This window comes from Besnoitia besnoiti, chromosome II (assembly GCF_002563875.1).
Source record: "Besnoitia besnoiti strain Bb-Ger1 chromosome II, whole genome shotgun sequence".
In the NCBI taxonomy this organism is placed as follows: domain Eukaryota; phylum Apicomplexa; class Conoidasida; order Eucoccidiorida; family Sarcocystidae; genus Besnoitia; species Besnoitia besnoiti.
In genome coordinates, this window is record NC_042357.1 from 3322501 (window position 1) to 3337401 (window position 14901).

Sequence of the window (14901 nt, forward strand, 5' to 3'; positions counted from 1 at the left end):
CACAGAAACCCCATTCACAGCAGCATGTCCAGGATGCAAAGATAGATTCTTCGAATGCGAAAAGCACCCCGTCTCTCCCCATGCATTCACGCAAATATGCACAGACTCGAGGATGTGCACGTGGACAAAGTCTCCCCAAACACAGGCTTTAAAGTACACGCATGCAAGTATACAGAAACACACATATAAATATATACATACATATATACATATATACATATATACATATATACATATATTCATATATATATGCATAGAGAGATAGAGAAGGTTGGCGAGACCCGCAGATCCAGATACACAAGTATACGCACAGAAACGTGAGTACGTAGCACCAAGTCCGCGTAAAGCTCATGGTTTTGGGGCGATACCGAGTCTCATCGTGTACCTTCCTTAGACATCGGGACTTCGCCCTGCTTCGCCTTTTGGGCCTTCCTGTGTTTCTCCGCTGTTGTCTCGACACGCTCAATCAAGAACACCGCCACCGAGGGACTGCGAAAGAACCGAAAAACGGCAGCGGAACTCCGAGGAAGCGTGAGCCGGCGGCCAACAAAAGCGAAGCGGGCACATACGCGACGCGCCGGGGAAAAAAAGCGAAGAACGGCGAGGCTGCGTGGTAGAGAAGAAGCGCGGGATGCAACGAAGAAACGAGAGAGAAACGAACAAGGTCCGGCGCGGCCAGATACGACGGCAGGCAGGTGCAGACAGAGCGTGAATCTCCAACAAGGCCGCGACCGCTGCATTCTACATGCCAGTTTAATTTCGTTTGTTTCCTTACGACAAGATGCTGGGAGTAGTCGTATCCATCCTTCGGGAAGTAGCAGTCTTCGTCCTGCACACGCAACAAGACAGACGATGACCAGCGCAAGCCCCTTAACTCTCACTTCGGCGGGAAAAACACGCAGCTTTCCCTCGAAAACAATCTCAGTCTGCTCATGCATGCCCTCGGACTGTGCTGCCTCCCTCCCCGTCGCCGTCGCGCTTTCTCGCCGTCTCTTTCAGACCCCCTCTGCGATATCCACGTGTCGCCGTTTTGAGAAGCGACTTGGCGCCTCTTCACGGATGTTCACGTGTCTTAAAGGCCCTGTTCTATTCTCTCCCATCTTCTCGTCTCACCAGTTCGTCAAGCGTAGGCTGGTGCTGCTGTCGCTCTCCCGCGCGACTGCTGCTCTGCTTCGACTTCGCGGCGAGCGCCTCCTGCGCGGCCTGCAGGAGCTCTTCGTCGCCGCCGTATACTTGATCGCACAAAAGGCGCTGGGCAGGGAGCAAGGAAGGAAACAAAGACAACGCGTTCTTCAGGGCTAAACCCCAGCCTCAGCACAGGGACGCATGCCAGCACGAAAAGGAAGGGAACCATTTGATGTCGTCCTCCGTTATTTTTCTCAAAGGTGACGCGACGTGAGGCAGGCGCCGCCGTACAACGCCCCTCACAGCAAACGAATACCAAAAGGGCGGCATTACACGGTCGCCGTAAGATCGAAGCAGGGCAGGGAGCAACGAGTTAGCGACACGCCAGTGAAGAACAGTATCAGGCGCACGCAAAGAGTCAGCTGATACCAGTACGCATTCCACCGCCCAGCACCCGACAGGTGGGATCATGTAGGCGGGGCGAAGGTCTTCTGAAACTTTTGTATGTAGTCTTACTCGATTCTCTTCGTCGAGGTTGGAGTGAATGCCAAAGTGCTCAGGGCTGAGGACGCGAAGGAGGTCGTTGGGCAGCACGTCTCGAAAGCGATTCTGCACAAGAAGGCATTCATGCTTTCTGACGTGAATAGAGGAAGAGGAAACGTTTCTTGAAGGGTACCGCTAGACTCCCGCTGCAGTTGCCATCAAACGCTACAGCGGCCAACCCCCGAAGTTACCGAATATCTTCCACAGTAAAAAATCGATTCTTCCGTAAGCAGCGAAACAAAGCACAGGATGCACTTCAGGACACGGAGTCGTTCAAAAAAGCATGTCTGCGCGGCAAGACTTCCGTGCACGCAAGCCGACAAAAACACTGGCACACGCCACTCAATCTCTGCAAGCATATATATATATATATATATATATTTATACATATTTATACAAAAAAGGAGGTCTTTGCCCTGAGTGTCTTGTACGACGGCGGCAGGCATCATGGCAGTTCCTTATCAGTTCTCAACTTCGTAGCCGCCCGCCTTCACGGGGGAAGTTACGGAGACTGAGAGACATGTAATAGAGAAAATAGCTAGCTTCTCTCCCAGTCCCCCTCAAGTCCGGTTTCGTGACACGCATAGGACGCGTATACAACACATGTACGCACATCGGTATTCGGAGGCACTTGTGCAGACTTGAAAACAGTCGTTCGGAAATGTAAATGCCGAAGATGGATTCGAGTCTGACCTTCTTGAGGGCGTTGGGTGGAATGACTCGCTGCAGGGCCATTTTCTGTGCGTTTTGAGAAGACTGCTGCGTTGCAGGGTCGGCGAAGGAGGCGGCGACAAGTCGAAAGGTGACCGCCGAGGGACTGTTTTTGTCGAATTTCTTCTTCCTAGAAGTCTTTTTGCCAGCCTTTGCGGGCGCGTCTTGCGAGGGAGCCGCGCAGACCTTCTTCCATTCTCCTGCGGCGTTGCAATCGTGTGACGCCGTGCTCGCCTCCTCCGCCTCCGGCCTTCCTTCGTCTGTTGACGCTTTTGTTTTTGCCTGTAAGACCTCCATCTTGTCGTCGATCGGCGAGACACCTCAGCAGTTGCAAAGCCAAAAGCGAAGGGCGCTTCTGGTGGTGCAGGCAAGTGCTGAGAAACGCACGCGAGCGTACATGCGCGCGTAGGCTTTCAAAAAAGATGGATGAAATGATCCATGTAGACAAGTCGCAGCGCAAGCGAGGGAGAAAACTCTAACCTGCTCAGAACATGGCCAGCGTCCACCGACGCAGCAACGCTCCGGTGTATAGAAAGCTGTAGAGCTGGAAAGATGGCAGGAAAGTCGGTCCGCGCAAAATACAGTGGGACGAGTCACTCAGTCACGCAGAGTGAGAAGGGCTTCGGTTATATCCGGCAGTTGCTGGAGAAGATGCTAAATCGCATGCAAGGCATTGAGATTTGCCGGAAGGGCTTTGAGCCCCTTCCATGCGAAGGTAGCATCGAGAAATTCACCGCGGAAAAACGTTTCAACGGTCAAGCCCACCGCCGCGAGAAATCTGCCCGTTCCGACTGCTGGAAGGAGAAAGAAACACAAGGTATAGAACGAGCTAAACAGCACAGTATCGCAGTGAACTTGAGTATATATTTCTGTCATGCATGCATGCAGAGAAATCCGGCCGTACTAGAGAGCATCGACAGCGTGACCCTGTGGGACCAGCCTTTGCGTTCTCTTCAAAAATACGGGGGAAGTGGTGACTCCTCTTGCAGTTTGCCAGTTTTCTTCTTTTCAACACACGCGGTTGGAGGCACAGCTGAGCTGCGATAGAACCAGGCGTGCTTGATAGTAATTCCCCCCGGCGTTGCCAGCGGGCACAAAGTGACTACCACGCTCTTCGTGGGGGGCGAGCCGTCTCTGAGGCCTTCGCTGGAACGGATGCTTTCATATAGGAGGTTTTGGGGAGAAGGACCACCAAAAAAGTGAGCAACTCCACACAGAATGAGACATATATCAGGTGAGTCTAGGCTGCAGCCGATTCGTCGCGGTTTTCCTCTTGATTCTGATAACGCAACCTACCATGGGAGCTCTTGGTCGGAGACGAGACAACTCGAAGAAATGAGATATAGGGAGCCGTGAATATGTAGCCGTGATTATATAAAAGAAATCGATGTATAGGCCGGCGGCCTTACGCAGGGAACGATGCTGTTAAACGGTATACGCGTGGCACAGTTCACTGTGCCAGAAAACCGTGCAAAGTGGTACAAAAACATTGGGTAAACGCAACTAACGCTTCGTGATGCAGAAGCACGATGTATCACCTCTGGCCCCCAAGTTTCTGGATTAATGACCTAGCGTCACAGCTGCGTAACCGCGCCTGAAATTTTCACACAGGTGTTTCCTCCGCCGGGTGTTCGTTGGACCCACTGAGAGCCACAGTGTTGTCGACCAGTCAGCCGTTCCACCTACTGGCCACACCAAGTCAGCCTAGTGAATATATATATATATATATATATGCGTAAGCCGAAATTGACTTCGTGCCACATTCAGATCGAGAGAGTCGAGAGCCGATCGCTCTGCCTACGCGTAAGGCGTGGCGGCGATGCAGAGAAGACAGCTAATGACTGCGGAACTCTTACAAGGTCTCACAGATTTATCAGCACCTAAGAGCGTGACGGAAAACTGGAACTAGAATCCAAGCTTTCATTCATTGAGGACCATGGCGTGTGCAGTCGTATATCCCGACAATAAGGTATAGAAGGCCTCAGCAAGAATTTTAGTCCACGTCCTTCGTCTCTCGCTGCTGCTGTTAGCAAGTGCGGCCACGAGCCGCCCAGCGGAATGGCCGTGCCCACGAATGTTTGCGCAAAGTGCCCTATTTTATTTTTTTGAAGCACTTTTGCGCTTATTATAAATTGTTTGAATTTTATTACCGGATACGGACCGAACTGTCTCACGACGTTCTGACCGCTATAATGGGCGAACAGACCAACGCTTGAGATCTGCTACAGCCTCAGGATGCGACGAGCCGATATCGAGTCGCCATTTTAAATTATTAATTAGATTAATATTTTTGACTTCAAAATTAACCCATATGGTTGAAGATAATTTAATTATTACATCTATCTTTACAAATAAATTAGAAATAGGCAGGAATTTTTTTAATAATAATAATTTTAAATTATTAATTAGATTAATACTTTTGACTTCAACATTGACCCATATGGTTGAAGACAATTTAATTATTACATCGATCTTTACAAATAAATTAGAAATAGACAGGAATATTTTTTTAATAATGATAATTTTAAATTATTAATTAGATTAATACTTTTGACTTCAAAATTGACCCATATAGTTGAAGATAATTTAATTATTACATCTACCTTTACAAATAAAGTAAAAATAAACAGGAATTTTTTGAGGGGTAGTGAAATGCGAAGATACGAAAAAGAAGAAAACGTATTAGTGATTGACTGATTAATTTGTCTTATAATCATATTATTATCTTTTCAATCTTTTTGAATAAAATTTTTCAATCTACTTTCATAAAATTAAAAATTTAGAAACACCAAAGATAATTCTTTATTTATTCAAACTGGAACGAGTCCCTTCTTCCTTATTTATTTATATACGTGTGGCTGAGTGGGCAAAAGCGTTTGTTTTTTTCTATTCGTAAAACCAAATTTTCCACATGAACAAGTAGTTAAAATACTTTTTTAATATTTTAAAAGATTTATTTTTATCAAAATTGTTTTCCCTATTATGATATTATATTATATAAATTAGGTGCCCCGTCAATTCCTTTGAGTTTCACTCTTGGGGGCGTCCTATTCAGGCGGGATACATAACGCGTCAGCGACTCAAAAGGTCCGTCTCTTCACTGTGGCTGGCGTCACGTGTAAATAATCCAAGTCGGTGTCTGCGCATGCCTATACTGTGGCTTGGGGGATATATCCAGTAATCTTCTCTCAAGGCAAGCGAAGCTCGTTTCGCATTTTTTCAGAAAACCGCAGGTGTTTTGGGTGGATTGTAGTTTTGACTTCAGCACTAGAACCGCAAGGCTGGGCTGGGAGAGGCGCAGGAACGCAGAAGCCGCTACCGAGGTTTGCTGACGGATCATACGTTTACAACGTTCCATGTCGTCCTTGGGGCTTCACGCAACAGTGTATCCTCATGTTTGTCTATCAAAGTCGGAACGTTCTTTTCCTGCTGCTTCTCGAGCGCTTTATTTCCCTTGTATATTTGCCGGAGGGCGCGCGTGCCAGAAATCCCTCTGTTGGGAATACAGTTGAACGTATCCGCTTCGAAATGCCTGGGCTTTTTCCCTGCTCCACTGTGGCTCGTGTCGGTCACCGCGGCTCGACAGAAGGTTTTATTATAAATGACAGTCTGCGTCAACAACAGCCCACTGGATTCGGCAGCTAACCGCTCGCTTAGGGCCAGTGCCTTCCCGTACGCATGCTTTGTTCAAAATAGTAACGTTTGTCGTTTTAACGTCTGTCTTGACACCGAAAAAAGGTATGCTCTCCCAACTTACAATTCACATCCTGCGTATGATAGAGCCTCCCTTGTGCGTATACGTCCCCTGTTATGGTTCGGTATTCCTGTTCCTTCTCTGCCGGATATTTGATTCGGTTTTCGCGGTTTGTCAACTGGCTTTTTGACAATTCTCACACAACAGTGTCACGACTTCTGCGCGGAAAATTGCTGTGTGTCTTGATTTGCTCCACGCGTGGTTGTGGCTTTTCTCTCCTTTTCATAAGTCCACCTGCCGCAAGTCCTAGCTACGGCATACCCGTTTCTCGGCTCTTTTTGTTCGCGAGAAGTCATTGAGCCTGCTTGCGCTGTTCTGCGGTGAGTCGCCACGGTGGCAGTTTCTTCGTAATTGTGGTATGAGCGAATTCAGGGTCACGCAAGGGCAATTTGAAATCCTCTACTGTACCGTCCTGTTTTTGTGTCGCGGTGCGTGTCGCGCCTCTTTGGCTTGGTTTTGGCCGTCTCTTGTCTTCAGTTGCCAGACGCTGGCTTGCAGCGAAGCCGCTGCATTCCGGTGGAGGGTCACGCGAAATTTAGCGTCATATGCGCTCGGACGTACACATGAACCTCCCATAAGCGACAACGTTAGCATGCTCGTCTGGCTACGGGCATTCCCTATACCGGCTTTTTATGACAATGTTTGTCCCCGGTTCCAGAAGAACAGACCCCCTTGGCCGCTCAAAGAGCTCCCTCGCTTCTTTAGCTTCTCCTCCGAGAAAAAAATCCCGAAACGGCGAAGCCGGGGCGGGTTGTGGTCAGCAAGGTGACCTTGTTACGGCACCGTATGCCTTGTTCGCTGACGAAGAAAGCGTAGACGAATTCTACAGGGTTCAGGAAGAAAAAGAGCTGGAGGCTGCACTTCAGCAGCAACACGTTGGAGTGCAGCCCTCGCAAAACCCCCGCGTGGCGTCTTCAGTTACTGGCGCCGAAGAGAATCCCGAATGTCGGAGCATCCTGGTCACACATCTCCCCATATCCTTAGATACGGACACTCTGAAGCTGCGACTTGAAGAGCTGTTCACCAACGAAATCAGTAAGATCCTGTCTGAGACGCCATATTACTGCAACGCACCGTCGTGTCCGCCACAACCAGGGGAACCGCAACTGGTCAAACCAGAGGCATCGGACAAATATGCGAATAGCCGCGTGGTTCACCCACGTCACCTGGTAAACTTGGAAGTATTGGACGTTCCCTTTGCCGTCTGCGGCGTTCGAGTGGCCAAGCCGACAAAGGCAGGTCATCTATCGTACGCAGTAATCGATTTCGCTTCTCCGAAGCTCATGCAAACAGCTCTAGAGTTCTTCGGAGCGACAACCGTCTTACCTGGCACCTTCCAGTGAGTTTGCCCGGGTTAATAGCCTTCCAAGCAGTGAATGCCATGCGCCTTGTTTCTTTGTTTGTCGCGGCAAATGGTTTGTCTTCTGTCTGGACCAAACGGTGGCGGACCACCCTCAGGACCTATTAACTATCTCCACCCTCAGCCATTTTTTTTCACACTGCTGGAAAAGATCACGCGAACCGTTGGGGAACTTAGGGTGCTATCTTGCCGTGGTGCGTAGCATATCGCCTGTAGAACCGAGGCCCTCATATAAGGGCGAACGCATATCTGAGAGATGTTAATGCGTGTTGTAGTCTCTAAAGCGTGCAAATTTACTGTACAGCCACATTCACCTCAACCCGTACCGCACGTGGGCTGCGCCAGTGCCCGTCGATGAATATCACCTGTATATCTCAGGGCTCAAACGAGGTACGTACGAGCATTCCGCAGAAATCTTTTTTAGTTCGCGGGTTCGCTTGTCTAACGCATCCTGGAAGTGCTGCGGATATTCGCGCAGAAGCCCGTATAGGGGCGTTCCTCCCGGCATACCCGATCATGCGTGCGTCTACGTGGCAAGAGAGGCGTGGCTAATGCTATGTTTTTCGTCGATCGTGTGAATGTTTCAGTTAGCGAGTTGAGGTATATTCTTGCAACGGCGAGTCCCTTTTATCATTTCAGTAGTCAACGCCTCAAAGACTCAGCTGCGAGGGCATTATTAGAATACGAATTGGAAGTTACCGATCACAAAGGTGCGCAGCATAATCTAACGACCCCTGTCACAGAAATAAAAGTGTCAAGTGGTTCGACTTCTTTCCCAATCATTGCGCGGTAAATGCCTGGTTCGCCTGCAGACACGACTGACGCGGATGTACTGGAGGTCCTGAAGAGTCTAGGCACTGAGGTGCCCCGCTCCATTAAGGTGCGTTGTGCTCGCTGCACGCGTTCTCTAGAACGCTCACCCGATCAAGGAGGTTGTTTATGTACATTTACTTCTCATCGGCAGTAATAGTGTCGAAATGAAGATCCTAGTGGGATGCACACCCTATCATGGAGTTTGGTGCCCCTCTGGAAGCTGGCAAGTGGTAAGAGACCCACCAGGTTTCTACGAGCAACGAAATCTCACACGAACTCGTTTCTGGTGCATACAGCACTGCTCAAATGCGTAGTATTATGCTCCTGAATATCCCCCAAGTGTTTCTTCATACAATACTCAACTTGAATACTCCGCCGAGGATTGAGTAGGGCGGGAACAGACGAAGGCAATGGGGAACCCGGATCACTCGATTCTTGAGTGCGGGGTGGCACAAGCACGTCGGTTAAGCAGTTGGACATGAGTGACTATCTGTACCGACGGTATCAGGACCAATAGTAGAACGCATGTGCTGTGAACTATAAGTACCGTAAGGGATTTTCACATTGTCTAACTACGTCTTTATATATAGATATGCGTATAAATATATCCGTGCACGCGTGCTCATACACGCGAGCGTCGGTGGGTAGGCTCGTGTTTTTCATCTAATCATTTCTTCACGCACGATACAGGCGGTACCTACGGGGACGCATTAACTGACACAGCTAGTCAAGGTGAGCACTGCATATCTGATCTTCAGTATTGTGATAATCTTGCTGTGGACGAAGCGTGGCGGTTGCTTAACGTCTACACAGTTTGCAGGACAACCTTGTCGCTGTTGAGTGGCGTCAGTCTCAGTGCAGTTCGTGTTTCGGCAGGTCATCATGGACGCAAAATGCCGATACAACCGTTGCCTTGGTTTTGCGTTTCTCCGCTTCAACACCCGTGAAGCTGCCGATCGCGCTCTGCAAATACTCGAGGTAGGTGGCTTGCATGGCCATCCTGTATGTTATAATGCATGCATGTACGTAGCACGAGGATATATCTTCTAATACAGAGGCGTGAATGCGGAATTAGCTGCACCTCACTGCATCACCGGTGTTCAGATACATGTGCATGCGTATGAGATGTATTTGGGCAGTGAGTTTGGTCTTGAATGGATTCACCCACATGACCCGAGTAGGCGTTTCGTCGTCTTCAGCGACGGCTGCGTCTCCATCCGAGACCGTTTCTGCTTCCATTTATCCCTTTCATTGTTCGTCGCCGTCCATTCGGTCCGATGTCGCTATCCTTCTTCGGGATGTCCTCTGTGTCTTCAGGCGCGAGGTCCGTCCCTCGGGCTTATGGCCAGGCGCGTGTATGTGCCCCCCAATAACAGAAGGTGCGCTCCGTAAGGCCCCGCGATGGCGGAAATGTTCGCTTTCTGCCGCCTACATCTTTGCACTTCACAGGTTTCCAGTGTGTCCTTAACCCAACTTCTCCAGTTTCATGCGTTCTTCGCTCTTCGTACAGATCCATATATATATATATATATAGATATATCGTGAGGAGTGCGGAGACACCAGTTGAATACAGAACCGCGCATTCTGTAGATGGCTCACGGGGTATTCTATCCTGCTTCGGAGGCAGCCTGAACAGTGACACCGTCTCTCTGCTTTCGCTGTCCCTGCGGAAGCAGAGATGTGCCGCCGCGCGAGCGGTGTGGCGAGGAATCGCCAGCCAAGCTATAGATGCCAAAAAGGAGGCGTAATGTGTATCTTCTCTCCTTTCTCGCGTCCCTCCACCGTTCTTGTCAAGAGGAACGCTTGGAAAGCGTTCGAGCGGGTAAACGCGGGGCGCATCGCTCACGGGTTCCTCAAAGTCACATGTGCGCGTTCTTTGTCCAAGAAGTCGCTGAATGGATGCGAAGTATGCTTGGTTCTGCATGCCTTTCGACACTCACCCCTGTTTGCTTCGCCGCTGCTTGTGCGGTGTCTCTTCCACAGAGTGACAAGGGCGTGCAGTGGCTCCATTTTCTTGGCGAACCTTCCCGCAGATGCAACGAAGGTACAGTTGGAACTTGGAGGCACTAGCCGAGCTCACGTCCCACATATGCTGGATTGCTTTTCGCACAAGCGTGCCTGTTCACCCCTCTCTCTCACCTGCGTTTTCATTTTGTGCAGGACGAGCTGCGAACTCTCTTCAGCTCATTTGGAGATGTTAGGTCCGTCGTCACACACAATCAAAAGGTAAGCACTTATGCCGCAGCAGATTATGTTTCCTCAGCTGCAAAGCACGCATTGCTCGCATAGTTCTTCTTGGATGAAATACATCTGTGGATGTTAGCTCAACCGCGTGCATGTGTGTATTTATACATGTTTCCCCTGTATCTGCATTCACGCATCCGTTTGACGGCCGCATCGAAAGCCTCATCAGGCCCTCAAGCGTATCTGCCCGTGTATAGGCCTTGCAAAAACAGCTACATTTTAAAAAGTTCGTGGCAATTTGGTGCCCACCCGCGAAGCATAACAATCCTGGAGAAGATCGCGCCTGTGGAGGCTATGATGTTACTGTTATGTTTCGCCCGCAGAGAATCGCTTTCCTCGAGTTCAACTCGCACGAGTCGGCGCTGGCGGCGATCACGCACATGCAGGGCTACAAGCTCCGCTTCCAGGTCAGTGCTGAACAAGAGCTTTTCTCGTCGCGAACGACATTTTCCTTGTCCAACAGAGTAGCAGGCAGGGAGAAGCAATCAACGCACAGACGCACGTGCGAGTCGTGCGCCAAAGGGGAGTCTGGACTGAAGGTTTATCCGCTCGCCGCGAACAGCATGACAGTTGGCAGTTCCCTGTGCAGAATCAGACTTAGCATGCAGCTCACGGCGAGAAGGCAACGTAAGTGGCTGGCACCTGTCCGATGCGCTCCAGGCAGGGAAGTATATCTGCGTGCAATACTGCATGTAAATATAAATCCATACACATATACATGTGCACGTATACACATATGGGTATGCGAGTAAGCGGAACAAGAAAACAGGCGGCAAGTACAGAATCATGCACGCATTCGGTTTCGTTTTTTGTATCTCGACTCACTGGTTGCCTTCGGGGTCTCCGTGGCACGCTGGCCTTACGGCGAGCGCTGATTATCGTTCCCTCTCAAGCGTATTCCGCTTGAAAATGACGGCAGCAGTATGACTACATGCTCTTCTTCGGTGTTCAGAGTCTCGCTTGCGCATGGAGCGTTCGCCGCCACACGACGTATCAAGAAGAAGGCATTGAGGAAGACGAAGGTTATCGTCAGTCGGAAGAGGTTTGTGTGGGGTGGCCTTTGTTCAGACTTTTGCGCTTCTTTCGAGTAAAATGGAGAAAGCTTTTCACATGCACTCCGCATAGGCACAGCTCTAAGTCGCGGGTTCGCGCGTCAACAGGCCAAGGTGTCACCTGCACAGTCGTCTTCCTCGCTCAAGTATGCATGTCGTTGCGTACATAATTCGTTGCCTCAAGATCAAAGCATCAGGAGACATGTCGGATTTAACTCGCAACCGCGCCCTCCTTGTGTGTATGTGGTCCGCTGTACGCGGGCGCACGAGCCTCCTCGCATGCGTGTCTATGCGACGAAGTATTTTCTTGAGCGCGTTTCAAGAAACACGCGCCAACACGCATCTTTTTGTTGACGGGTGTGCGCCGGTTCACCGTCGCATACCCCCTCGGACTTTTGTCTGAAGTCCTTTCTTGTTTGAGCAGGCTTTCGCGTACGAGGCGGCGAAATCCTTGGAGCCTATCATTCCGCGACACCAGCGAAATCGCCACAACACAGCGGGCAGCTGTACCCAGAGTGATTGCAAGTCTCCCTCGAGTTGCGCAGGAGGGGCGCCGAACGAAAACGCCGAAAACGATATGTGTCGCCGCTCCTCGAGTGCAGAAAGCGATGGCAGACAAAGTAATTCTTCGGATCTCAGTGCGCAGCAACAGCTCTACTGGCTCAGCTTCTACGCAGCCGATCCAACGGTCTGCGCGCGCAAGCTGATAGAGGCCATGAACGGAACTCGGCCTTCGGGGCCTTGTCCTGCGCCGGCGAAGACGAGTGAGACTTGAAGACATCAGGCGGCCGCGGCACCGTTTACACAAATTCAAACAGGCACGCCCGTGACGGGTGTGCAATGTACGCAAGTATTCAGATAGGCGTATTTGTTTCGACGGAGTCTGCTTCTGCTTGGGACAACTTGTTTTTTCAACGAGCAAGGACATGTATACATGAACATTTTGTATAGGGTGCAGTCAGGAGGCGGCATCCACATACCCTCACTTACGAGACAAGCCTCTGTAGTCTCGCGGACGCATCTTTTTAGATGCACATATATACGGGTTCCTCGGTATCTGGTCGTGAGTGTTTCTGAGGCCTATGAAGGGGTTCAGGCCCCAGCACCTGTGGCGGCTTGGCCAAATAGAGTGCCGGAGGGAACGAATCAACAGAGCAGGCGAGGGATGTCTATTCCGTGCGTCTCCTTGAAAAGAACGAGTGTCTCGAATTCGCTCAACGTGACACAAGAGCTTTTCCTTAGCTACTCCACACACTGCAACCCGCCCTTAATGAAGGACGTACAGGAAGGATAGCCTGGTCACACAGCAGCACGCACATGTGCGGGACGCGAGCATTCATGAAACGTGCATATCCGTCGTCTGGTTCATTTCCTAGCGTCTCCTTAACTCTCAGACGATGGCAAGTCCTCCGGTTCTGCGGATGTGCCCTATTCTTTTTTCCGAGTAGCTTGCAAGTGTAGAACCCATAACGTAGTGCACAGGCAGCAATGCCTCCGGTGCCGACGTATAGTGATGCGGGAGGCTGGAACTTAGTACTGTCGCGGTCTACAGAGATTCTCTACTTCAGTTTGCGGTTCTGGCAGCATACACGACACATTTTAGCTGCTGAGGTTGTATGACTGGAGAAGCTAAGTATATATGTATACGCACAAACGTATATGCCTTGCCTAAAGAGCTCATGAATGCTTATGCAGGGATTTCCTTCCTACGAACTGCCGAGTAAACTAATTCAGGAGCCCTTCTCCTCTTCGTCTCCGTGCCTCTCATGTGCATACTCGAGCGTCTGGATATTCTGTCCTACATATTTCCGCCCTCCTTAGCAATTGAAACATCACTGCCGATCACGCGGGTCTGAAGGCTTTGCATCCAACACAGAAATCTTGTAAACAAGGCACGTGACGCTTTTGCCGCCAAAAGCCTTGTTTCAACCACCACGTGCTTGCGCGGGGCTCGATTTATTCGTGTCTTGCGATTTGAGAATATAATCCCGATATCACAGCTCGTGAAGGCAACGCCTACTGCAGAAAATAGACCATGCATGTGAGTTCACTCTGGTTGGCACCGTCCGTGCATAGTTCTTCCCCTCTGGACGCCCAGTTATTAGGGTCAATCGCCCTCGTTAGCTGCCGTGCAGCCGTTCCAGTAGTCTTCCTGCGCGGCGAAAAGTCGCAGGCTTGCTCGAGACAATCTTGACGCGCTGTGCGTAGACAGCGCAGCGCTTGGTTGCTCGCGGCCGTTACCCTGTCTGCATTATGAATCGACGCCGCTTCACTTTCCTGGGTCAGAAATCGTGGAGTTCCCTCTGTCTTGGTAAACAAAAAGCATGCTCTTTGTTTCCACGAAATTCAATCCTGTTGGTTTCTACGGGTGTCTGCTGGCGTCTCGTCCGTGCCTGCATGCGCGTGAGTAAACTGGCAAGACACCTCCCCGCGGTACAGCGTATTTTTGCACACCCCCCAGTGCGTTTTTCCTGTCGTGCGGCCTTTGAAACATCCCGAAGAGGTGGCCATAGAGTCCCTCCCCTCCAATTCCAGTCAGCGAGCATGTACTGGCTGTAATGGCCCCTGCAAAGCCGTGATTTTCCTCAGTTCCGTTGTCTCCTCTGCAGCCGGCCGCGTGGCAAAAAACCGAGCGGTTTCTCTGCGACTTCCTTGTCCCGTTCGTTCCATGGTCTAGCTTACGCAACTCTGCAGTATTAGACGTGTCTGTGTGTACGCTCTACTCTCCATAAGACTCCGCATATTTCAAGCCTCAGTCCGACGTGTGCGGAAACAGTATTTCGAGTGTTCCCCCAGGCGGCTGCTGCCGAGGTCGTTGCCACAGCCATACCAGCCCGCAGCAGTCCTCCTGTCTCCCGTTCCTCTCCCCGCTGCATTCACCGACCGATCAGACTTTTGTCTGCCTTTTATACGTTATCTGTTTGTCAAACTTTGCGGAAAAAAGGGGGTCTGAGAGGGAAAAAGCTCTCACGTCTTGGCTATATCACTCGAGTTTTTTCTTCTGGGGCTACCAGAAGAGTCGCGCGTTCGCCTCTCTCTCCAGCGCCCGCGGTCGCTTCTTCATCTTTGCAGTTTCCTTTGCCTGATCCTACCACTTTTCACCTTCTGTCTTGTGAACGTCCGATCCCAGCTGAGGGTTTTCTGTGTCTCTTTCCCGCGAATCTCTGCATGAGTATCTGTGGCCTCGAGTATTAGTTCAGAATATCTGCATCGCTTCACATACATATTTATCTACCTCGGAGTATTTTATTGAAGACGGCGAGCTTTCCTTTGCGCGTTGAGACAGCCCTTCGCCCAGC

The 14901-nt window shown here is 50.4% G+C and overlaps 2 protein-coding genes across 2 annotated transcripts; one reads left to right on the plus strand and one right to left on the minus strand.

Moving 5' to 3' along the window:
• Window positions 1-462: 462 nt before the first annotated feature.
• BESB_038170 (uncharacterized protein) lies at window positions 463-2676 on the minus strand (the record flags this gene model as incomplete). The annotated part of the gene is made up of 5 exons (XM_029362403.1): window positions 463-489; window positions 776-829; window positions 1114-1251; window positions 1642-1734; window positions 2362-2676. The coding sequence occupies 5 exons, from the start codon at window positions 2674-2676 to the stop codon at window positions 463-465; spliced, it is 627 nt and encodes a 208-aa protein (XP_029221368.1).
• Window positions 2677-6771: 4095 nt separating this feature from the next.
• On the plus strand, window positions 6772-12377 carry BESB_038180 (RNA recognition motif-containing protein; the record flags this gene model as incomplete). Its single annotated transcript, XM_029362404.1, has 10 exons — window positions 6772-7472; window positions 7798-7883; window positions 8306-8373; window positions 9183-9284; window positions 9624-9685; window positions 10290-10350; window positions 10467-10532; window positions 10874-10957; window positions 11503-11598; window positions 12027-12377. 10 exons carry the CDS (start codon window positions 6772-6774, stop codon window positions 12375-12377), a joined length of 1677 nt encoding a protein of 558 aa, XP_029221369.1.
• Between the last annotated feature and the right edge of the window lie 2524 nt (window positions 12378-14901).